Genomic DNA, 26241 nt, shown 5'->3' with positions numbered 1-26241 from the left:
TCAAATTGATTTAGATTGGAACAGTGTCATGTCACTGAAAACTGTCTGGCAAATCATAACCAAAATAAATAGCAAAGTACTGAGTCAGGGAGAGTGTTCAGTAAGGCATTGTTGTTAGGTCCAGTCTCATTTAATATATATCCGCTATTATCTAGAAATGGAAGTGAAAAACATTAATGAACTTTGGTAGGAGTTAGTGAATTAGGTAGTGCTATGAACACTAGTTAGGACAGAAGAATAATACAAAGGCCCCAAGAGAGGCTACCAACATTGGAAATACAGCTAACACATCTCAAACACAGAGCTGCTAGATATTGTGGTAAGCACCAGTAGTGCAAATTGCTACTACGCCTCTCTGTGCTCAAGGTTTGAACCAGAGCACCTATGTTGCAGCTGCAGCTGGACTCTGGAAAATAGCCTAGGTAGACAAGGCTGCAGCACATCAAGGTGAGGGAGGGATCTGGAAGTGGCAATGACTGAGACACACCCACATGTGACAGTGGGCTGCAAATGAGAAATGAGTTAGTAATGTCATATCATGGGCCAGAGTGATGGTCCTCTCCCCTCCTCCCCCTCCCCCCCCCAACGTATTAGAGGAACTCACACTATTGTCCATGGGGCCCTTCCCAGTGGCCTGTGGAGAGCTGGCTGGTCACATGGTGATGGCTCCTTCCCTTTCATGATTTCATAGTGATTAAAGCCAGAAGGGGCCATTAGATCATCTATTCTGACCTCCTGTATATCACAAGCCTCTTCAACCCACACAAGCCTTTACATTTCACTGCGTTGTTGTCGCAGTTCTCATCTATGGCTACACATATGGCTCGAAGTCTGAATCCTGATGCACAGAGTCGGCCGCACTGAGGGCATGGGAAGTCTGTATTTATGATGTTTGATGATGCAGGTCTGTGGCACCTTTCACATGCCGCCTGGAGATGAATTTGTCAATCCTGCTCAAACCTGTTACATGCTGATCTTGTAAGAGATCATCAGTGAGTCCTATTCTGAGCCATTTGCTCAAGTTCTTTAGGATTGATGACAGCCCACTGGAAACTGCTCTTCAGATTATCTTTGAAGCACTTATATGGACGACCCTTCTTTCTTTTGCCCTGACTCCGCTCCCGAAACACGATCTGTTTTGGGAGATGGTGGTCTTCCATTCTGATGGCATGTCCAGTTCATCTAAGTTGTGCTCTCAGTAACATTTCCTCATCACTCGTTGTGTTTGCTCTTTCAAGGACCTTAATATTGGTCACTCTGTCCTGCCAGCGAATGCTGATTATTGAGCAGAGGGAGCGCATGTGAAATTGCTCAAGCTGTTTAATGTGACGTCTATAAAGAGGCCACATCTCAGATCCATACAGGAGAGATGTTAGAACCACTGCACTATAGATCTTAGATTTGGTGGAGAGACGAATGTTGTGTTGGTTAAAGATTTTTGTTTGGAGTCGACCAAGGACCTAGCTGGTTTTACTAATTCTGGAGGAAATTTCCCTATCAAGGGAACTGTCACTTGAGATGGTGCAGCCCAAAAACTTGAACTGATCCACATTTTTCAGCTGTGTGCCTTGGATGAAGATGGCTGGCGCTGGGGCATTGGAATGAGGTGTTGGTTGGAACAAGACCTCTGTCTTCCCAAGACTGATGGTGAAGCCAAAAAGCTGGGATGCTTCAGAAAAATCTATCAACGATGACCTGAAGGTCGTCTTGTCTACTGACCATCAAGGCACAGTCATCTGCAAAAAGTGCCTCGACGAGAAGTCTCTCCAGCTTCTTGGTCTTAGCACTGAATCTTCGAAGATCAAAGAGGGAGCCATTGAGTCAGTAGCAGATGTATATCCCCTGATCCAAGTACCTTGAGGACACAGGCAAAGAACAAGTTGAACAGCACTGGAGCAAGTATGCAGCCTTGCTTCACTCCATTCGAGATTTTGAACACATCAGAAAAGTCACCACTGGCAACCACTTGCAGCGTCATGTGGTCATGGAACAGATGGATGATTTGTATGAACTTTCTTGCGCAGCCCAGTTTATGCAGAATAGCTCATAAACTCTCTCTGTTGACTGTATCAAAAGCTTTGGTCAAATTGATGAAAACTGTATACAGGTCCATGTTCTGCTCTAAACGTTTTTACTGGACCTGCCTTACGACAAAGATCATGTCCACAGTACTACGACCTGGTCTGAAACCACACTGTGCTTCTGGCAGATTCTCCTCAGATATGTTTGTAATGAATCTGTTCAATAGAATGTGACGTAGTATTTTTCCTGCTGCACAGAGGAAAGCAATGCCTCTGTAGTTTCTGCAGTCAGCTTTCCTGCCTTTGTTTTTTAACAATGATACAATAATAGCATCTTTGAAGTCTTGTGGCATATCTTCTTCCTCCCAAATGCTACTCAAGATGTCATGAAATACCTGGATGGCCTTGGGGCCTGCTACTTTATACAGTTCTACTGCAATACAGTTCTGCTGCAATACCATGTTTTCCGGAGGTTTTGCCAGAGTTCAGTTGTTTGATGGCTTTCAAAACTTCCTCAACTGGAGGGAGGTCGAGATCTTCGATGGGTTTCTCAGGTGAATGATCAAGGACACACAAATCAACTGTGGACGGTCTATTGAGTAGATTATTGAAGTATTGAGCCCATCTCTGCACCATTCCCTCCTTGTCTTTGATGAAGGTTGTGCTATCTGCCGAGTTCAAGGGGGCTGTGCCATATTTAGATGGTCCATAGGCTGCTTTGAGAGAGTCAAAGAACATATTTGCATTGTTTGGAGCTGCATAATGCTGAATTTCTGCAGCTTTCCTCTCCCACCACTTATTCTGCATTCTCCTCAGTTAAGACTGAGCCTTGCTCTGCAGGTACTTAAACCTACCTTTCTTTGATGGAAATTGATATTGTGAGATATGCCCATAGGATCCGAGCAGGCAAACCATGTCCTATGCTTCAACGGAGGGCAAAACACTCCCAAGGTCACAGCCAATCTGACTGGGGGGAAATTCCTTCCTGACCCCAAATCTGCTGGTCAGTATGATCCTGAACATGTGAACAAGACCCACCAGTCAGGCATGTAAAAATGAAGATTCTTCTTCAACTCTCTATGTGTATTCCACATATGAATACCCATGCACACCATAAGCCAGAGTCCAGAGATTTTTGGCAAATAGTATCCATTGGTCTGCAAATGTGCAGTTGTTTTTTTCATGCTCTGAACCGAGGGTATAAAGGGAGGTGCGGACCAACGCCTCTCCAGTTCCTTCTTACCAGTGCATAGTCTTGTGTGTCCGTAGCTCCCGCAACTTAAACCATAAAAATATATTGTAAATACTTCTTGGTATTGATAGTTTTTAGTGTGTAGCATAGTTAGTATAGCTGAGTTAGTTCTTCCCTGCCTTGGGGAGTTTTTTCCCCACAGACAAGTACTATCTCCAGAATCCCAGGGTTTAAGAACTGCATACCCTGCCCCTGCTCCTTTTCAGTGAGCAACAAACACCAGTGCTGCCTTTACTGCCTTGGTGAGGCTCACTTCTCACTAATTGCAGTGTCTGTCACTCCTTCCCTCCTCGAACCCATGAGGGTTGAGAGCTCTGCTAAGAGAACATCTCATGGAAAAGGCCATGAGACCCCCCTCAGAACTGGGCCAGGGAGACCATCATGTACACCAAACTAAGGCCTCTGAGCATAAGCTCAGGAGCTGAGTCTACAACCTCTAAGCCTAACAAATCCCTTCTCAGGGCTTCTCATGAGAGTAATGGGCACACTCACAAGCACAAGGACAGACCCTCTTCGAAATCTGCTCCCAGAAGAAAGGATCTCTCCCTGACTCTGTCCATGTCGGATGAGTCCTCACACGAAGGACTTAGACACACTTAAATCTCCTCATAGAATCATAGAAGATTAGGGTTGAAAGAGACCTCAGGAGGTCATCTAGTCCAAACCCCTGCTCAAAGGAGGTCCAACCCCAAGTAAATCATCCCAGCCAGGGCTTTGTCAAGCCGGGCCTTAAAAACCTCTAAGGATGGAGATTCCACCACCTCCCTAGGTAACCCATTCCAGTGCTTCACCACTCTCCTAGTGAAATAGTTTTTCCTAATATCCAACCTAGACATTCCCCACTGCAACTTGAGACCATTGCTTCTTGTTCTATCATCTGCCACCACTGAGAACAGCCTAGCTCCATCCTCTTCGGAATCTCCCTTCAGGTAGTTGAAGGCTGCTATCAACCCCCCACCCCTTCTCTTCTGCAGACCAAACAATCCCAGTTCCCTCAGCCTCTCCTCATAAGTCATGTGTCTCAGCCCCCTAATCATTTTTGTTGCCCTCCGCTGGACTATCTCCAATTTGTCCACATCCTTTCTGTAGTGGGGGGCCCAAAACTGGACTCCAGATCTGGCCTCACTGTTGCCGAATAGAGGAAAATAATCACTTCCCTCAATCTGCTGGCAACACTCCTACTAATGCAGCCCAATATGTCGTTAGCCTTCTTGGCAACAAGGGCACACTGTTTACCCATATCCAGCTTCTCATCCACCGTAATCCCAAGGTCCTTTTCTTCAGAATTGCCGTTTTGCCAGTCGGTCCCCAGCCTGTAGCAGTGCATGGAACTCTTCCGTCCTAAGTGCAGGACTCTGCACTTGTCCTTGTTGAACCTCATCAGATATCTTTTGGCCCAATCCTCTAATTTGTCTAGGTCACTCTGGATCCGATCCCTACCCTCCAGCTTATCTACCTCGCCCCCCAACTTAGTGTCATCCACAAACTTCCTGACTGTGCAATCCACCCCATCATCCAGATCATTAATGAATCATAGAATCATAGAATATCAGGGTTAGAAGGGACCCCAGAAGGTCATCTAGTCCAACCCCCTGCTCAAAGCAGGACCAATTCCCAGTTAAATCATCCCAGCCAGGGCTTTGTCAAGCCTGACCTTAAAAACCTCTAAGGAAGGAGATTCTGCCACCTCCCTAGGTAACGCATTCCAGTGTTTCACCACCTTCTTAGTGAAAAAGTTTTTCCTAATATCCAATCTAAACCTCCCCCACTGCAACTTGAGACCATTACTCCTCGTTCTGTCATCTGCTACCATTGAGAACAGTCTAGAGCCATCCTCTTTGGAACCCCCTTTCAGGTAGTTGAAAGCAGCTATCAAATCCCCCCTCATTCTTCTCTTCTGCAAGCTAAACAATCCCAGCTCCCTCAGCCTCTCCTCATAACTCATGTGTTCCAGTCCCCTAATCATTTTTGTTGCCCTTCGCTGGACTCTCTCCAATTTATCCACATCCTTCTTGAAGTGTGGGGCCCAAAACTGGACACAGTACTCCAGATGAGGCCTCACCAATGTCGAATAGAGGGGAATGACCACGTCCCTCGATCTGCTCGCTATGCCCCTACTTATACATCCCAAAATGCCATTGGCCTTCTTGGCAACAAGGGCACACTGCTGACTCATATCCAGCTTCTCGTCCACTGTCACCCCTAGGTCCTTTTCCGCAGAACTGCTGCCTAGCCATTCGGTCCCTAGTCTGTAGCTGTGCATTGGGTTCTTCCGTCCTAAGTGCAGGACCCTGCACTTATCCTTATTGAACCTCATCAGATTTCTTTTGGCCCAATCCTCCAATTTGTCTAGGTCCTTCTGTATCCTATCCCTCCCCTCCAGCGTATCTACCACTCCTCCCAGTTTAGTATCATCCGCAAATTTGCTGAGAGTGCAATCCACACCATCCTCCAGATCATTTATGAAGATATTGAACAAAACTGGCCCCAGATTGAACAAAACTGGCCCCAGGACCGACCCCTGGGGCACTCCACTTGATACCGGCTGTCAACTAGACATCGAGCCATTGATCACTACCCATTGAGCCCGACTATCTCGTGAGCTTTCTATCCACCTTATAGTCCATTCATCCAGTCCATACTTTTTTTTAACTTGCTGGCAAGAATACTGTGGGAGACAGTATCAAAAGCTTTGCTAAAGTCAAGGTATATCACATCCACCACTTTCGCCATATCCACAAAGCCAGTTATCTCATCATAGAAGGCAATCAGGTTGGTCAGGCATGACTTGCCCTTGGTGAATCCATTTTGACTGTTCCTGATCACCTTCCTCTCATCCAAGTGCTTTAAAATGGACTCCTTGAGGACCTGCTCCATGATTTTTTCAGAAACTAAGGTGAGGCTGACTGGTCTGTAGTTCCCCAGATTCTCCTTCTTCCCTTTTTTAAAGACAGGCACTATATTTGCCTTTTTCCAGTCATCCAGGACTTTCCCTGATCGCCATGAGTTTTCAAAGATAATGGCCAATGGCTCTGCAATCACATCAGCGAATTCCCTCAGCATCCTCGGATGCATTGTATCCGGCCCCATGGACTTGTGCTTGTCCAGCTTTTCTAAATAGTCCTAAACCTGTTCTTTCACCACTGAGGGCTGCTCACCTCCTCCTCATACTGTGCTGCCCAATGCAGCAGTTTGGGAGCTGACCTTGTCTGTGAAGACCGATGCAAAAAAGCATTGAGTACTTCAGCTTTTTCCACATCATCTGTCACTAGGTTGCCTCCCCCATTCAGTAAGGATCCCACACTTTCCCTGACATTCTTCTTGTTTCTAACATACCTGTAGAAACCCTTCTTGTTACCCTTCACATCCTTTGCTAGCTGCAACTCCAATTTTGCTTTCGCCTTCCTGATTACATCCCTGCATGCTCGAGCAATATATTTATACTCCTCCCTAGTCATCTTTCCAAGTTTCCACTTCTTGTAAGCTTCCTTTTTGTGTTTAAGCACACCAAAGATGTCTCTGTTAAGCCAACCTGGTCACTGGCCATATATGCTATTCTTCCTGCACATTGGGATGGTTGGTTCTTGCATCCTGAATCTTCTTTAAAATACTCCTCAAAATGAGTGTATACTGTGAAGGAGAAGGATCCATCAGTACTGACCTTGGTTCCGACACATAAACCTAAGGATTGGTCCCCACCGGCACAGTCTACACAGTCTACGAGCTCCAGTCTACAAGCACCAGGCTAGACTCTGCACAGTCTACGAGCTCCATGCTAGACTGCACTGATACCAGCATGTTCCTGAGAGGACTTGATGTCCATTGTAACCTGTGTCTTCCAGTGTCAGATCTTCCAGTCCCATCCACCAGTAGACCACACACTCCAGAACAGTCCAAGACCTACAACTCCCTGGAGGAGATCTTCACCTCCCCTATACTCAAACTCCTCTCCAATCCAACCTTATTCAGGAACACTGAAACATCAGAAGAAGAATCGACTGGAAGAATACGGGGTTGTTCCCCTATTCCCTCCATGAGCCACTGGCAGTTCTGTCAGTTAGGGAACCTTCTCTCAGATGAGTAGGAGGTCTCAGATGAACCATCACCTCCATATAGAGAGACTAGTCCAGACAGAAGCTCTAGGTTCCATCCTCCACCCAGATATGACCTCCAAAGGAACCAATGATACCTAGTGCCTTGGGATCTCCCTTGACCAGTTGACCCTGCATACTGGCATTATTGGGTCCCCTGGGATTCTTACACCAGACCCTCTGGATCCCTGTATGAACCCTATTTACCCTCTCCTGGCCAGCACCAACCAACTCAGTCAGAGCATGTAGAAGAAGAACCTGTGCTGGATATAGCAGTCCTGATGGCCGTTTCATTCTTCTCTCCAGATGAGGTGGTTACTCCATCTTCACCATCTCTGCCTGATGATCACAGGCAATGTCAAGAGCTCCTTCACAGAGTAGCATCTGAGCTTCAGATCCAGTGTGAGGAAATCCAAGAGAGACAACATAGGCTTCTGGGCAACTTGCAACCATTGGGTCCCAGTCAGGTGGCCCTCCCAGTTAACAAGGCCATTATAGATCCAGCCAGGGAGTTTGGCATACTCCTGCTTCCTGCGCCTCCATCCCAACAAGGGTTGAGAAATGTTACTTTGTTTCAGCCAAGGGAGTAGAGTTTCTGTTTTCACACCCACCACCCAACTCCCCACAGGTAAAGGCAGCTTCTGAGAGATTCAGACTGTAAGATCCCTTCAGACCTAGAGCATTTGTATTTGGTGGCTATTCAATCCGGTCTCAACCAAAGAAGAAAGATTTCCACCAGAAAATTCTGTCTGACTAAATGGAAACATTTCTCCATCTGAATACAACAGAATCAGTTATCCCCACAACCTGCAGGAATTCCTCTTATTTTAGACTAACTATTCACTCTCAAGACATTGGATCTTTCCATTAGCTTGCTATGGGTCCATTTTGTACAATCAGTGCCTTTCATCACACAGTTGAGGATTATACTGTTTTTGCTCTTCCAACAAAAACCAGATTCCTGGAGGGGCTCATTAGAATTTCCCCACTGGTGGGGAAATCAACACCACAAGGGATCTTAATCTTGTTCTTTCAGTACTTTCAAGACATCCCTTTGAACAGCTAGGCACCTGCTCCATGTCCTACCTTGTCACTTACTAGAAATCTCCGGACTCCTGCACATGTGTGCATATGTACCCATGTGTAAATACACAGGGACTACACATCTTGAAGTACTTCCAGTTACAGGTAAGCAACCTCCATTTTTCTTTGCCACCTCACAGCACTGGTTCAGCCTGTCTGGTATCCTGTCTCCATTTGTGGCCAATCCCTGATGCTTCTGAGAAAGGCAAAAAATAATTCCAACCCAGAATACATCTAGCCAGTTGTGCATCAGGAAAAAAATTCCTTCCTGACCCCTGCAGGCAACTGGCTGAAGCCCTGAAGCCTGAGATGTGACTATAGTCATCTTAATGCAGAGCTCCAAGTTTTCTGAGCATGGTGAGAGCAATGTAGGCAATGCTGTTCTCTCCACAGTCCATGAAGGAAGGGGATGAGCAGGAGGACTCATCGATGTAGAGATTCCAAGGCCAGAAGGCACCACCATGACCACACAGGCCATAGTATTTCTTCTAGAAGCTGGATTAAAGCATATCATTTTTAATTTCAAGGTTGAATTTGTTGAAATTCCAGCAATTTGATATTGTTATGCCTTTGTCAAGATTGAAAAGGCCCCTGTTCTCAGATCTTTTTTTCTATGTGTCAGTACCTATACACAGTGAGAAAGTTACCTTTCAGTCTTCTCTTTGATATGCTAAATAAGTAGAGCTTTTTCTTAAGCCTCACATTGTAAGGCTTACGTGTTTTCCAGCTCCTGGGGGTTTTTTTGTGGCCATCCTTTGCATTCTCTGCAGTATTTCCACATCCTTTTAAAAGAGCAAACAGCAGAACTAAGCATAATATTCTTGCAGTGGACTTTCCAATGCTATGTACACAGTGAAGATCACTTCCCTACTTCTACTTGATATTCCAAGGATTGCATTAGCCTTGTTTGACGCAGTATTGCACTTAGAGCTAATGTTGAGGCAATTATCTGATTTCTGAGGCACTGCTTTCCAAGATAGAATCAAGCATTTGTAGGTATAATCTGCACTCTTTGTTCTTGCTTTTGGCGGTATTATTTTGCATTGTAACCATTTAACCAAGTGATTTACATCACTCTGTAACAACATCCCGTTCTGTGGCCCCACCAGTTTTTGTGTCATCTGCAAACTTTACCTGCAAAGGTTTCATATGATCAGATTGCTGATAAAAATACAAATATTGGACAAACATCTGATCCCTGGGGGACCACATTCGAAACAGCCCCCATTCATTGATATCTCCCCTTTAACTACATTCTGAGATCTGTCAGTGAAACAGCTGTTAATCCATTTTATATCTGCCCTGTTAGATCCATACAATGCACGTTTTTAATCAAAATGTCATGTGGTACTAAGTCAAATGCCTTGGCGAAATCCAAATATACTGTATCAACACAGTTACCTTTTTCATCCAGACCTATAATCCTTATTGTCTTTAACCTTTTTATTTAATTGATTCCTTTGGCTTCCCATATCAGCTGCCTACATTTTTAACTTGTAACTTATATTCATTGCCATTTACTTCCCATTCTTTCTGTCCTATATGTATTAGTTTTATTATATTTTATCACTGCTTCCACGCTTCCTTTTAACCAGGATAGCTCATTGCCTAGCATAACTTTTTTTTTTATGTCTGTGTAATCGTGACTTTTGGGGCATCCAGTAGGAGCACCTATCACAATGGGATCCTGTTCCATGAGGAAGGCTCCTAGGTGCTACGATTATACAAATAATAAGTCATAATAATAATGTCCTTGAAAAATAGCATGGTTTATATTTCTTGCTGCTAAATTACATTAAAATACAGGTTAAAAAGCACTACATGGTTGTCTAGCATTATTCTTCCCTGTTAATTTTAAATAAAAAATTTTAAAAAATAATAAATTATTGCTTTAGTTGTCACAGGAATGTCATGCAATTTTGAATAATCCATGAGATAATCTCTTTATGAAAATGTGGTCCATTTTGAAAATGTGCACATCCCAGCCTATGCAGTTGAGGTATGACTCTCCTGGGAATACTGGGTTCAGTGCAGGGCAACTCATTGCCAGAAAGACACTGACAAATAGATGGGAATTTAGAGGAGAGCGGCAAAAACAATGAAGGGGGTAGAAGGGCTGACTTGTTAGAAAGATAAAAAGAGCTTAATGTTGGTCCTTGACTCTTAAGAGGATGAAGAGGAATTTGGCTGCTGGGATGGGTTAATTCCTCTTGACAAAGGCAGAAGTGATCATGGTCCAGGATATTCTCTCCTTGCCTTTTTCTGTTCTCCATGTGTTCACTGTTCCTGTTCACCTGGAACAGAATTGGGTAAAGAACCCAAACTAAATACAGATCTGAGCTCGCATTTCCAAATGAGTCACCTTCTCTGTAGGCCTTAGCAACAAGCTCAAAATGTCATCTCTTGTGCCTCATTTTTCCAGTACTTGGAATATAAGCCCCCTATAGCGTTGGGGTTGATATAGGTAGGTTTGGTAGTTTTTCACATTTACTTGGAAGTGCATTGTCTCTCTACCGTGTGTTAGTGCATCAGGCCTGATTTCTGATTTCTAAAGGGAATTTTAAAAATAACAATGAAAACACTTTCCAACTAACCTTCCACCTTGGTCCTCTGCCTGAGCAATCTGATTGATTGGCAGTGGGGATCCACGTGTGTGACAGGAGGGGCATTTCACACAGTCTTCAACCTGCTAACCTGTGAGAGCTTAATCTCCTAAGCACCGTGAAGCCAATGGAAAGTTTCCTGGTGACTGTATTGGCTTTGGAACAGGCCCTTGGTGCCAAGATATGCCTCTAACTACAAGGAGAGCTTTGTAGGCCCCCTTCCACCACTGTGTACTGAGCTGTACACATCTCATTAGCTAACAGATTAGTTTTACCCCCTTTCTCTGATGTTTCAGTTCTGTAGCTGATATATAAGCATTTGACTGCAATTTTGATCTCTGTTCAAATGGGAATGGCTTCTAGCTTTACTCTTGTAATAAAATCTGTGAGAGAGCCTACTTCTTTGGCATTTTAATAGCTCAGTAAAAGGAAACGCCATCAGGGTTTTCTCACCAGGGTGACCTGCAACAGGGACAGATGGGTTTGTGTCCGTTTCCCTTCTCAGTGGTGTGTAATTCTACTGGAGGTTTACACATTCGGGTCCTGGCTACCCTGTTTTGGGATGTCAGCAGGACTAATAGCATCATGATCTCACAAGCACCTAAAAGTGAGTCCTGGGCAACTGATAGCAAAGGGATTTGTAATCAGACAGTGTAAAACCTTTTGTTCGGTTTGGCTTTTTGTTAACACCCATTTAACAGCCCAACAGACAGATGGGAGGAAACAATCGTGCTCAATGTGCATTGGCCCCCCAACAGAGGGATGAGCAGGTGCTCATTTCAGCTCTCTCACTCTCCAAGGAGTCCTCCTGCAAACACAAGGAAGGCCAGACTTGATAGCCAGAGAATTTCTGAGGTTAGAAAACCTCAAATAGTAAAACAATAAAACCACTTAAAGGCCACCTTTCTGCAAGCAAAGGGAGACCGAGCCCCATTATATTTCCTTTTGCAGGTCACCTTGGAGTCTAGTCTTAAGTACAGTGGTCAGGACTATGTTCGGTGAACTGTTCCTCCTGTGGGGCTGGATGTCTGCCTTAGACAGTTCTGCTGGGGGCACATGGGGCTTTGTCCCTGGGTACTGAGATATCCTTTTATGTTTGTAGAAGCACACTCATTTCTTCCTGTGCTGCATACTGCTTGACTGTGGTTCCTCTTCTGTTTCAGCCTGAAAGGATAGACCCCAGTGCATCCAGACAAGGTTATGACGTCCGCTCAGATGTCTGGAGCTTGGGAATTACGTTGGTATGTGAGTGCTTTAAACTGTATTCTGTGGGACAAGTCTTTCTTATTGGGCAGCATTATGGGCTCGCTTTAGACAATAATAGTGTTGGTCAACTTTCTAAAACAAACACACTATGGTGATATCCAGCCTGTCTGCTGTGAGCGGAGTCAGTGGGGTCTGACTATGTGACACTCGAAGCCCTCCTCTGCTGTGAGCAGGGCCTGGGGGGCCCTGCCTATGTGATGCTCCTGTCCCAGCCCACCTCTGCTGTGAGCAGGGTCTGGGGGCGGGAGGGGGGGGGTCATTCCCTTTTGCACTTGGAGATGAAAATAGACACCTCCTAGAAGTTAAATAATTTGTTAATTCCCTGTACTGATGATGGCTTTCCTGAATCCTTGAAGTCCACACTTAGCTATGGAACTGGAATAACAACTTGCAACATACAGATAAGAGAGCACGAGGAAGGGCTTGGATCTTGAATGCTGTTTTCCCTTTGTGGCGTGCTAGAGGGCCGTGACATCAGGTCTGCCTAAATAACCCACATAGCAGCCCTGGCTTTGGGTGGACCTTTATTACTCAGAAAGTTTCAACCAGTTCTTGATCCCACCCATTGGCCCCTCTCTGGTTAACCACACTACTGCAGTGTCTGCATCCATGACCTTGGAAAGCACTATTTCATTCCACAGGAGGGTGGAGCTGGTAACATGGGGAGTGAATAGTAAGAAGCAACCAGAATTTGCTGACCCTATCTGTAGAATGAGCTACTACTAACATGCTCTCTTCCCCGGCCCTCAGGTTGAAATGCTCATTCTCTCGTTCTCCCAGGGTAAAATGTTCATGCAGCCAACTGTCTCTAGGACACTAAGAAGCTGGGGTTCATGTAAGAGAGGCTGGCTAGCTCTCCCTCACCCTGTGTGTTCCTTTGGCATCTGGGGATGACATTTGCCTACCCTGTTTGAAGGAGCTCTTTGTGTTACTCATACTAACTCAGCCTACGCTGTTGCTGTCTCTGCAGTATGAGCTGGCCACAGGGCGATTCCCCTATCCCAAGTGGAACAGTGTATTTGATCAGCTGACACAAGTAGTAAAAGGAGACCCGCCACAGCTGAGTAACTCAGAGGAGAGGGAATTCTCCCCAAGTTTCATCAACTTTGTCAACTTGTGGTAAGCGTTTCAAATTGATTTAACTTATATGGAGTATTTTAGGTCTGAAACATTAGAGTGACTCCAGGAGCTGCACAGTAAAATCAATGTGTAATATTGAATTAAGAACGAAAGATGAGCCAGCCTCATTATCCCTCCCCATGCCAAAGGAGCTGGCAGTTGAACACCTGCACCCCACGCTCTCCCAGCTGCATAAATCCCACTGCACCGACATCTCTTGCTTCAGTTGGGCCCTCCACATGGTTACAACCGGCTACCTGCAGCGGGACACACAGGAGATATAGGCAAGGGCTCGAGAAGCACAGCTCTATGAGCAGGGGAACTATTGCAGGGTGACTGCAGCCCCCGCCACAGCCTGTGTGGCGTGCACTAGCTGTCTCTATGTCCTTAACGCAGTCATTTGTCCAGCTCTGACCAGTGCTGGTCACCTGCTCTAGAGGGTCCAGGTGAGGCTCCCTGGCTCTCCCTGTGAGTCCTGTTCTGTGGGCTGACATTGCAGGCTGGTGCTCTGCTAGGGCTCCGGGTTCATAGCAAACCTCAGGCAACCCAAAAGAAAATCCCCTCTGACCTCAGCTATGCTGCATAAAGGGACACTGTCTGAGTTGCTGCATTTACCACCTTAGGGCAAAGAAGAAATGCACGGGGGAGTGTCCACAGCAGCCTTTAAACAATCCATTAACTCAGGCCCAAAAGACTAGTGTAGACAGTTCCCCGTGCGGGTCTTCCCTCCTCCTTGCCCCCAGAGCTCTGTCTTCAGGCCCCTGGTCTTGTTGAGTTTCCCTCCCAGACTCACTCCCGTGCTTTGTTGTAGGAATTGCTGAGCTTTGTTGAGGATTTTGCTGCCACCTGCTGGTCCCTTGCATGACTGTAGTGTTTTCAGTTGTTGGTGATTGGAGGGTTCCTGTGGGGTGGGATGTCTGGTCTCTCAGATCCTCTCTGCCAGTGAGGTGACCCTGGTGCTCCCAGCATGGTCCTGGTGGACATTGTGCATGTACAGACTGGGATTTGGTTGCAGCCCCTCCTGGCCAGCGATGGAGCAGGAACTCCTGGGCAAGGGGTTATGGATTTGGCAGCTCTTTTTTCTGACACATCTCTGCAGGCCCCATTTGCCCTCACTGTGGCAGGGTGAGTGTTTAGTGCTGTTGCTCTGTAGTGTCTCTTTGCAGGGCTTAGTGGCATCTTTCCAGCACTCTGGACGTGTGTGGGTTAAGAATGGTGCCCTAGGTGGCCTGCCCAATATGCCTCCTGAAGAAATGGCTCTTGTGCCCAGCTGATTGCGGCTCTGGATATGGCGCAGGGGCTCTACACGTTGCATTCTCACATCATGCACATGGGCAAATTCTGCCCCGGCATCCCTGGCCCTGGAAGGTCCCCTGGCAGTGGAGTTGGCAGACACCTCTTGTGCAGCTGGGAGCCCAGCTGTGCAGTGTCTCCCTGGGTGCCAGCAGGCAGGGGCAAATGGGGATGGGGGAAGCAAGCCATGGTGACATTAGAGGATCTGCTCCTGTGCCCCTTGGCTCCCTCTCCCTCCCGCCAGCCTGGGAGACAGCATCAGGAGCAGCTTGAATAGGAGGCAGGGTGTCCCTCCTCACAAACCCTGCAGCTTCCAATGGCTGCAGCGTCTCTCTTTCAGGCATAGGAGATTAGGGGGACAGGAGGCTGTGGAGAAGGTGTACCGGGTGAATCAATCAGTAGGGTCAGGTGCAACTGGGGATTTCAAGGAGCATGGTGGATACTTCTTCCTACCCTGTGTTGGAGGGAGGATGCTGTGGGCCAGCCATAATGATCTGTCTGACTGGGGTGCCAGGATGGTGGAGGAGGGGGACAGGAGACGCAAGTTTATGGGGGATAGATCGATCAGTGGCTATTAGCTAAGATGATCAGGGACGCAACCCCATGCTCTGGGTGTCCCTAAACCTCTGACTGCCAGAAGCTGGGACTGGATGACACAGGATGGATCACTCGATAAATTTCCCTGTTCTGTTCCTTCCCTCTGAAGCACCTGGCATTGGCCACTGTCAGAAGACAGGATACTGGAGGGACCATTGGCCTGACCCAGTATGACTGTTCTTATGTCCCTAAGCCTTTGGGCAGGGCTGTCTCCTCTGATGTGGTGTGTGCAGCTGATGGGGCCGGGCACAAATAATCATCGGTACTAACACACTGCTGCTCCCCTTGGGAGGGAGCACATCAGAGCTACAGGAGTCTGTGCAGCATCACAGCCCGTGCAGCTTCCCATGCCATCGCCTGTGCTCAGCCTGGGTACACAGGCTGGAGGAGTGGATCTGGCCCAAAATGCATCAAACACTTCCCCCTCCTCCCTAGGACATGTGCCTCCTTTCTGTGAGGCCTTCGTCCTTCCTCCCTTCACTTGTGTTTTTTTTTTTTTTTTTTTTAAACCAAGGAAATTTAATTGTAAAATAAAATAGTGACTGCAGGGCAGAGCCTCTGAACAGTGCACCTGGCCGGGGACAGAGCCTCGTGGTGCTGCGTGGGCTGTAGCACGCAGTGACAGGGCACACACGCAGCAGGGGCAAACTGCTCTGTGCAGAGCTGAGAACCCACAGTTGGTTTGTCTTTCTGATCTGGCCTGGTTAGTCACTGCCTATGTTCTTCTTGTGCTTTGACTACATCCTCGCACAGTGACCTTACAGCCCTGGCCTCTGCTTGTCCACAAGCACACCCAGCCTTCCCAGGGACACCAGATGCTGCTTCCTGCAATTGTGTCCCACCCCTGCCCCAATGGGCAAGATGATAGCTCTGAGCAGTCAGTCTTTCAGTGTGCTGGGGTCTGGGAGATGGACACTGGTGATCTAGGAACTGTGTCAAGTTCACTGGTCAGCCTCCAAATGGCTCTTGGAGAGCAATAACTTTGGGCAACATTGGCACCCCTGGCCCAGTTAAAAGGTCTTTACCCAATCGTCAGCCTCTGGAGCTGCCCAGAGCTGTAGTCTGGAGGACGGGGAGGGTGTAGTTGCTATAAAGTGTAACAAGGCTGTGATCCCTAGCAAGTGCAGGGTTCATTGTCCTCTGACTAGCTGCTGAGGCTCTGGCTCTGTGCACACACTGACCCTCCCAGCCTGCAGGATCCATGGAACCGCCTTGTGTCGGTGGCTGGAGCAGGTCACTGACCTCGTGTTTGTGTGTCTGGGATACGCCTCTGCAATAGGAGCCTGAGTGTCTCCCTACAGTGAGTCCACTGGGGGTTGTGGCAGAGCTTCCCTGATTTCACCCTGGGATTAACAGCTCACTTAGCCCTGGTCTACACGGTAAACGTATGTTGGTATAACTACGTCGCTCAGGGGTGTGGAGTCGTTATACTGACCGAATCCTTGGTGTAGACAGCGCTATGTTGCTTCTCTCATCAACGTAGCTCCCACCTCTTGGGGAGGTGGATTAACCACACTGACAGGAGAAGCTCTCTTGTTGGTGTAGGTAGCGTCTTCACTAAGCGCTACAGTGGCGCAGCTGCACTGGTGCAGTGCTTTAAGTGTGGACAAGCCCTGACAACGTGCTTCCCCCACTGTGGAAATGAGGCGAGTTTAAGCGTAGGGGCATATTCCAAGAGCCAAATTCTTAGACTCTGGACAATAGTCTGGTGAGTGGGGCTATCAGCATAGCTAGCCGGGTCATGGGCCCCGGATCTATACAATGGGTTCAGTTTCGTGTGCCATACACAGCTAATGTTTAATCTCTTTGGAATGTGTTTACAAATCTGCCTTTTCCTAATCCTTTTTCTGATTTATTAGCCTTACAAAGGACGAATCCAAAAGGCCAAAGTATAAAGAGCTTCTGGTAAGTGTGGAGGTGTTTGAGTGGGCGGGCTGAAGGGAGGGAATGATTGCAACTGTTCTCTATTTCCTGATATCAAACAGTGGGATCAAGGCTGCATGTTTATGTATGAAAGTGCTGTTTTCTCGGGTGATCGGTATAGTGTGGGCTGTACACCTGCAGGGAGCTATCTCCTTAAACGCCATTATCCTTCCTTCTGCGTGGAACACTGTGCTGCCTGAGGAGCTGCATGAAATAGGCATAGAGCTCCACGAGCAGCTACAGGGATTTCCTCCTCTCACGTTTGAAGCACAAGATGGCTTCCAGGTGGCATGTCCACCCAGGACTTGGCATCCTGTGGCAAAAAATCCCCTGCACCCCGGGCACTGCCAGAATGACAGCTTTTCCGTAAAGGAGCGTGGATCCCAAGGCCCTGGCTCAGAAAGGTATTTAAGCACATGCCTAACTTTAGCCAATTGTAATTGAAGTCAGTGAGAAGTCGTCCTGCGAGGCTTGTGCTTACATACCTTGGTGAATCAGGGCCTAAATTCTGAACAAATCCATAAATAAATCCACTTAAGTGCCAAGTTAAAAAGTCCCCTAGAAAATGGCTTTTGCTCCCCCTGGTGGCTGTGCAGCAGCAGTTCACTAACCTGCCAGTCCTAGGGAGTTCATTGATGTCCACAGAGGAGCTGGAGATGGTGAAACTTTTGTTCAATGAAACTTGTGTAAATGTCCACTCACTTTTAAATCCTGGGCGATAGTCAACATTTGCCACATAGTTTCTCTAGAGGTGGAACAAATAATAGGAGTGTAAGGAGCAAACCAGCACCCCCTTTCAGGTTAGTGGCGTCAACACTCTGCAAATGATCATATTATAGCAAATCAGCTAACTGAACTCAGGTGAGACCAAATTAACACGGCACTGTACACGGGTTCAAACAGAAATGTGCCCCCCAGATACCACCCTGGCCTGTGGTCCTCAGATCTCGGAGCTCAGCAGGCTCAGGTCCTGGCTGGGAGACACTGTCAGGGATCAAATAGCCACGGTGCGTTCAGTGCTCTGCAGCCCTCAGGCTCTGCCACAAGGACAGTGCAGTCACAAGGCTGCACGCTGTGGGAGGGCCCGAGGAAAGTGTTGTTAGCTAAAGTCTTCTCTGCTCTACAGTTAACATTCATGTTGGGGAACCTGCTAAAACTCCAGGTTCTCTTAACATGGCTGTACCATGATTTGGGGACGTGTGCACAGCAAACCAAACCACAGCTGCTACAAGTGGATTCTTCTCCCTGCGGTAATTGGAGAGCAGACAGTTCTCTCCCGCAAGGGAAGCTCAGGTTGCCGCAGAAAGGGCTGCAGATGACTCAGTCGGTGGCTGAGCCAGTGCCAAGCCACCATTCCTGAAGTCCTGCCCAGTAGAGTGTTGGGGCAGTGGCTGCTGGAAACTCCATCTCCAGATGGCAAGTCTGGCGTAGGAAGTCACTAAGGATCCCATGTAGGTTCTCAGGAGGTGTGGATGGTGCCCTGGTCCCAGTCCCATTTGGCTAATTACATTTTTCTGGAATTCCCTCGCCAGTTTCATGTGACTGTGTCATCTATATCACTCCTTGGTCTGCCCAGGGCTGCTGAGCAGTCTAGGGTCCGGGAGGGTGAGGAGCACAGGGACTGATGGAGACCCCAATCAGTACAGACCATCCCTTCCCACAGAACTCTCAGTCTCATCACCTTGTTAGTCACTGGTCCCCCTGCAATGCTGTGTTGGCTGTAGCCAGTGTGGCCTTCTAGATGAAGCACTGGACTGGGACTTGGGAGATCTGGGTTCTGTTCCCAGCTCTGTTGCTGGTCTGTTGGGTGACCTTGGGCAAGTCACGTCCCTGTTCTGTGCCTCAGTTTCCCCATCTGTAAAGTGGAACTAATATTGACCTTTTTCATAAAGCATTTTGAGATCATATGGAGATACAAGGACTAAGTATTACAGTAGAACCTCAGAGTTACGAACACCAGATTTATGAACTGACCAGTCAACCACACATCCCATTCGGATCTGGAAGTACGCAATCAGGCAGCAGCAGAGACCCAAAAAAAAAAAAAAGCAAACAGTACAGTACTGTGTTCAATGTAAACTGCTAAAAAGATAAAGGGAAAGTTGGAAAAAGAAAGATTTGACAAGGTAAGGAAACTTTCTGTGCTTGTTTCACTTAAATCAAGATGGCTAAAACAGCATTTTTCTTCTGCATAGTAAAGTTAAGTTCCAAAGCTGTATTAAGTCAATGTTCAGTTGTAAATTTTTAAAAGAACTGGAACGTTTTGTTCAGAGTTATGAAGAACCTCCATTCCTGAGGGGTTGGGAACTCTGAGATTTTACTGTATTATTATTATTGTTGTTATTATTCCCACTTCACTACTTCTGAGGCAGAATTTCCCAACCCCTGGCAACATCCCCATGTAAGTTACCCCGGAAACATATTGTAATTCATTGTATTGTCGGTTTAAGAAATGGAGTTCCCTTCCTTTAAATGCCATCAGAGCAGGTTGTACCTGGAGTCCTACGATGTAACTACCCAGCCCCCACTGTATCTGGGAGCAGGCGAATCCCTGTGCTGTACCAGTTTCTACTGGGGCCTCAATTTTATGTCACAAAAGGGAAACTAACTTTATTGTTCCCTTCTTGGCTTCCAGAAACATCCCTTCATTCTGATGTACGAAGAGCGCACAGTGGATGTGGCATGCTACGTCTGCAAAATCCTGGATCAGATGCCAACAACTCCCAGCTCTCCGATGTATGTTGATTGACACTGCTGCTTCATCCAACTCTAGAGAAAGGGCTGAGAGAAAACAAGCTGTAAAGAATTTTCATCACATATTGCAGTGTTTTTAATGCTCGCCCAGACACCATGTGCAATAATATTGGTGTTATTTCCATCCTGTCTGTATACTATTGTCACATATAAAGTGCATCCCTGTAATACCTGATCACACAGTGTTAGTGTTGGTCAAAGAGAGACCTCGTCTTGCTCTTTTGTGGACATATTCATAAAATGTGGAAATAAGTACATTTATTTGTTGACCGTGATTGGATAGCACCTAAAATTCATTTCTAGACTCAAAACTTGGAGACTTCTCAGCGGCTACTGGAAAGATTTTTCTCTCAAACTCTTCCAATTATTGTTTCAAGTAATAATAATAATAATAATAAAAAAGTTAGGCGTTGTTTGTCTGAACATAATGAGACTTTGCCTGGAGGAGGAAGAACTTGTATAACCAACGAGATACGTTGCCTCCTGGAGTTGGAAAGGCAAAGGAGGATTTTATTCTTCACAAAGTGCAATAGATTTACTGTTATGAAATTCTGTTGCTTTACAGTCGTAGTGTATTTTCTGGGGACAGTGCTCAGCTGAACTCCCTGTTAAAGAGAGATCATGTTAAATATAGTGAATATGTCTTTACCAAAAATATGTTGCATTGAAAGATGCTAACATTAAAATATTCAGAGATGAGACATAATGTATTCTTCTCTCCTTTACCAAGCCAGCCACTCTTCATTATAACTAGGTGTCCTGTACATTGTTACCTGCTAAGATAAGACCTTTGACCTGAAAAATTATTAAACTACTCAATTGAATTTAACCCGCTTGTGACCTGATTTATAGCTGCACGATGCTCACTAGCTGGCTTTGCTTTTACTCCAAAAAGTGCAGTGTATAGACTCTACAACTGTTTTTGATAAGCCACAATTTAATCAATCTCGTGATTATTCAGTAAATATTTATAATTCCTCTCCTGTTCCAAAACCATAATCTAGCGCCTTTTCACAGACCACAAGGCACTCCTTATCAGTCTAGTATCTGTCACAAGACCAAATCTCTATGGCTTTGCCTCCAGCCATCTGTATCCAGGACTAGGATTGAGAGCCCTTCTCCTCCAATTTGGCTGTGGCTATGCATACTGCTGCAAATAATATATTCTGTTTAGTTTGTCTGATATTTCATTCTTTTTTTTTTTGGGTAAGCTCAACCTCTTCTGTGATTCTGAGTGGCCCTAATTATATTCAGGTCTGAATTGCACTTGAATTGGTCAGTGCACACTGAAGGTCTGGGTTCCCTGGAAATCAGATTGGCCTTTTAGCATCCAAGATGTGCTGTTCTGGCCAACCATTAAACTCTAGAGCTGGTCAGCATTTTTGAAATTTGGTCTCTTTTTAAAAATGACAAATTTTATGAAAACATCTTGATTTTTTCAAAATGTTACATTTTTCAGAAATGGTTAGATTGCAAATGACAAACTAGTGCGTGTGGCTGGGCCTGGAAAAGAGTTCCCAGTTTTCATTTTGTGATTTTCAATTGGTTGGTCTAGCCACTTAGTGAGGTTTTCTCAAAATCAGAATGTTCCATTCTCATAAATGGTTCTTGGAAAATTTGGAAAACAAAACTTGGAGGGTTAGAAACATAATGGGAAAAGCTGCCGCATTGCTGGAATTCTTGTGGAATGTTTCCCCACTTTTCAACCAGCTCTACCAAACACAGAGGCTATGACAAGACAGCTGGAAAACAGCACCCAGCCCCTATGTCCTCCATGTATTCTCAGCTGAGAAAGGACAGAGCGAAGTCTGTAACCAAACAGGAGCACTGTACTATTGCCCTTCACTCACAGCACTTCTCCAGATTCTTCAGTGATGTCTTCGTGTGTGGCCTTGAGGCATGGCTCTGTTCCTAGCTTGCCCAAGTTAGCTGTCCTGAGCAATTGCTTTCTGATACTGCCGAGTGTTCACATCCAGACATGTTGGGCCTGCTTCTCTAGGGCACTGAGTGTCTTCAACTTCTACTGAAGTCTATAGGAAATCAGGGTTCTGAGCCCCTCACAGGCTCAGGTCCATTGTGTATTGTATTCCTGAAGCCCCTGTCTGTCATGTGTGGCCAGAACATCATGCAGGGGCGAAAGCTTTGCCTGTCTATGCTGGCAAAGAGAAAACCAAATTCTCTTAATCAATGAATTGGTTCCCTACACCTTCAATTAATCAGATAAGACTAACTTGAAAGTATTAGCTGCAAAATATCAAGAGAGCAAAACATGATGTCATCTAATCCTGTCCTGGCATCACTATGGTAACAAATTTCCCCCTAGACCCTCACACTGGGAAATTTCCACCTGTTCACTTGGCAAATTGCAGTATCCGTAGCCATCCCCTGCAAGCACGTGTCGCCCTGCTCCCTTCCCCAACCCCATCCCACCATCCTTAGCAGTATCATCAAGTTTCCATTCAGCCAATGGGAAATGGAGATTAGATGCTTTGAATTCCCAGTGTCAAAGCCAGGTTCAAAATGTGCTGTGGCATGGATGGCTGTACAGAAAGGCAAATCTAGGATGTTAATCACAGGTTGTTATAAACTATTAAGAGTGCAGCATTTATTACAATGTATCTTTATTTTTTTTAAAAAAAAGGTGTATAGTGTTCAGAAGCTGTGAAAATAGTGTAAGAACTGTACATTGTGAGCGCTGGTTATTTTTCTTGTACCATAGACAAATGTATAAAAATGATCACGAAGCTGATGTCCAGGGATGTTGCCTTGTTGTCTGTACAATGGAGCTTGGTAACGTAAATTGCTTTAAAGAGCTCCGGAATATTTTCTCCTATATTCTGGTTTGACTTCCTCCTCCATTTAAGACATTATACATGGAATCGGAGTGCCTGTGTGAGAGTTCTATCCTTTTGCCTGCAGGACAATTGTAATAAAACTAGGATGGGACTGTGACCTTGTTATTTTTATTTTATAAGGTCAGAGACACAGTGGGGGAGATCCAGTAAACGCTATTGAAATACACAATCTCTATCCCCTTCATGCAGCTGTATTCTGGGGACATCGACCCATATACGATGCAGCCTTTGTTTCTAAATCTGTTGTCAAATAAAAATCAAGTCTCCAAGGGCTCCCCTGCTCTCTCTTCCTTCACCTACTGCAGCGGCAGGGGCTCGGCTGGTCTGGCAGTTGCTGTGTGCTATCAGCTGTTGCTCTAAGGTTTTGGGGGAGCAAACTACACAGTTGTCCTATTTGCTGCCCCACAAACCATTTTGCTGTCTTAAGGCACTTCATGCCTTTCCCAGGACGACAGAGGGTCAGGCCTTTGCTGTAGATCACCACTAAAGTATTGTTGCCCCTTTGGACCAAGCAATTAGCCGATATTTGAGGCCTTGCCAGGTTCTTTCTGTTTGGAGCAGAGGTTGGTAATATGAGTCAGGTCTATTTTTTGGTGCAATCCTGTACAAGGAATGTATGTAAAGTCCTGTTTCCCTGAATGCTGTAGGAACAAACAATAGGCAGTTTCCTTGCTTAGACATCCCCAGCTGCCTTTCCAGCGTGTTCCATGACCCAGAAGCTCTGCTTGTTTCTCAGTATCTGCTCGATGTCTCCTGGCTTTCCCTCTCACACACACTTTGTCCAACATTCCTTTAGCCCCTGCATTTGCAACCAGTCAGGAAAACCCCTCTTTTTCTCCTTGGATTAATTCTTGCTCAGGCCTTGACATGTGGCCCAGGGCCTTGGGCGTTAAAAGACACTTAATGGCTCCTTCCATGTAGCCATAATGAAGGGTGCATAGCACATCCATTGGCGGTAACCACATGTGTTTGTCTAATGATCAAAGACCCTAATCTGAGCCATTCACATCTTCCAACATAATAGTAGACGCCAGTCCATATAAGGGGGCCAATTCTGATCACACATAGTTGTTTACATTGGTGTAACTCCACTGCACTGGAATTACAGCTGATTTACATGGTCCATTGTTTCATGGCAATGATTTTAGCTGTAAATATGATTGTTGGCTTCTGCCCAGTGCTGAGTTGCCAGTCCCGCTCCATGATTCCCTTTGCAGAAGCAGACTTGCTTCTTTTCCATTCTCTTCTTTCATTCTCTCCCGTCACAGATTGAGGTCTTCCTATCCTGCCTTTCATTAAACTCACCACATGGGTGTGATCTGTGTTTTCACTCAGTCACCCTGGCTATTATTGGCAACCACACTGCTGCTCCTCTGTCCTCGAGCACCCTTTATATAGAACTGCAGGAACAGCTGGGACTCGGGGGGGTCATCAGGAAGTTAGTGACATCGGGCTGCAGAAATAGCAGGCTCCATACAGTGAAGTTTTGCCTCATCCATGGAGTGGGATGAGTGCCTGTCCATGCAGCAACTGGCGCAGTAAAGGCCTAGGTTCAATGGTATCTGGGGAGTTCATCTGCATCACTCCATGTTAACCTTGTGGGAGGCAGGCGGCCATGTGGCTCAGAGGGATCCTGGTCCCCTGTCGTGTTTTGCCAGCAGTGCTAGGCCCTTTCCTGATTGCTCACAATTGCAGCCTCTCCTTCTTGCTCCAGAGCTCTGGCAGGCAGCCCTTTGCTTCAGGACCTGCTCTCCGCTGTGCTCTTGGTACCGGAGCACATCAGCAAGTAACATCTGGGTACTCTGCATCCCTCTGAACTATATGCGCCTCCACCCTTCCCTTTCTTTTCTGATGAAGATTAACCTCATTCTCCCCTCAATAGCTCTCCTCTTCATACCGTTGGTGGGTGTGTCTGCAACTACCAATTCGAGCTCTTTCCAATACCCCAAATTGCACGGTCCATCCCTCACACACACACACAGCAGTGAGTGTTCTGGCCCCTAAGGTGCAGCTGGTGTTTCTGCTGTCTTACTCTATGGATACAGCCCAGGAATATGCTGCTTTTCTCATCTCTGTTCATTCGACAAGTTCTATTTTCAATAAAAGCCACGTTGATTGGCATTAATTCTATTACCCCCACCCCTTTAATTCTTAATTAATCAAGGCCCATGTCAACTATTCCGTTATTTTGTACAGGATTGTTGTCAGGCTGACAGGCCTGACCTGAGGCATCCCGTTGTTAGGGAGCTTATTCCTTCACCCACTCACTTCCCTGGTCCTTCTCACATGAACAGAGAGCAACAATACCCGAAGTCCAAAGGTGCAAACAATTCCATGTTTATTGGGGTGAACTTCTAGCAAGCATGATTCCAGTTTCCTTCCTTAGTGTCCCCCTTCCCAGCTCTGACACCACAGAGCCTTACACCTGTGTCCCTGTTCCCATTCCTGCCCTTAGCCAAACATGATTCCAATTTCCCCAGCCCCATTCCCTATTCCCATTTCCCCCACTCGCATGCCCACCCCCACCCCCCACTTCCTGATTGACTGCAGACTATATAGTAAAACTTGAGTTCTGCTTAGCTATACCCTAACCAATCATGTTCCTGAAATTTTAACTAACCAATCCTAACGTATTGTAACATGATTATGTACCCAATTATATCCCACCACCTTAGTTAGTTTACATCCAGCAAAATTAATTATACAGCAGACAGAAACAATCACAGAACCAGACAGAGATTATACAGACAAACAATAGCAAAGTGGGAACTATAATGACAAAACAATACAGAAGTGAGGATTTCACATCCCAGCTATTGATAAGAGAGTTCTTGCCAGACAGGATGCTATCAAACTAAGTTTCCTTTTACATTTTCTAGGCACTTCCCTTTCTCTGGAGGTGATAGGAATACAGTCCTGTCCTGATAGTGCCTAACAGCCCAATAGCACCTTCTTTCAATGTGACTAGTTTGGAATGTGAGGATGTGACCATTCGCTTCCCAGCTTATTGCTGCCTCTGTTGCTTAGCCAAAGGCCTTAGCCTAAGAACAGGGCCTCAGACGGTCGCAGTAAGAGAAGGCCCTTACACTGGCAGACAGTGATTTTGATTCTTTCTTTTATACCTCTATAACTAGCCAAATGATAAGAATACACCTAAATTCTTAGAGTATAGGCCTTTACAGACAGACCTGAATATCTATATCCTAACACCCATTTACCCTTTTTTATTGTATTGTCACAACATTAGCTTTCTTCCAGTCCTCTGTATTTTCCCCAGTGTTTTGAGAGTTATTGAAAATCCACATTAATGGTCCAGAGAGCTCCTCGGCCAGCAATTTTAAAACTGGGGTGGAAAATATTGTATCATCATATGATATGACTACA

General features: G+C 46.1%; 1 protein-coding gene across 11 annotated transcripts in view; it reads left to right on the top strand.

Annotated features, from left to right (window-relative positions):
* The window catches only part of MAP2K4 (mitogen-activated protein kinase kinase 4), a 172054-nt gene extending 149100 nt beyond the window's left edge, over positions 1–22954 (top strand). For all 11 annotated transcript variants that reach the window (XM_084647523.1, XM_084647525.1, XM_084647521.1 and 8 more), the window contains 4 exons: positions 12214–12291; positions 13287–13435; positions 17185–17230; positions 19884–22954. In XM_084647523.1, coding sequence (XP_084503649.1) covers positions 12214–12291; positions 13287–13435; positions 17185–17230; positions 19884–19997 — 387 coding nt within the window. In that variant the 3' untranslated portion in view covers positions 19998–22954. The remainder of the gene's footprint in view (positions 1–12213; positions 12292–13286; positions 13436–17184; positions 17231–19883) is intronic.
* The last annotated feature ends 3287 nt before the right edge of the window (positions 22955–26241 follow it).

This window comes from Lepidochelys olivacea, assembly GCF_965140295.1.
Source record: "Lepidochelys olivacea isolate rLepOli2 genome assembly, chromosome: 14".
NCBI lineage: Eukaryota > Metazoa > Chordata > Testudines > Cheloniidae > Lepidochelys > Lepidochelys olivacea.
The sequence above is the reverse complement of the archived record's forward strand: the minus strand, read 5'-3'. Positions and strand labels throughout refer to the sequence as shown.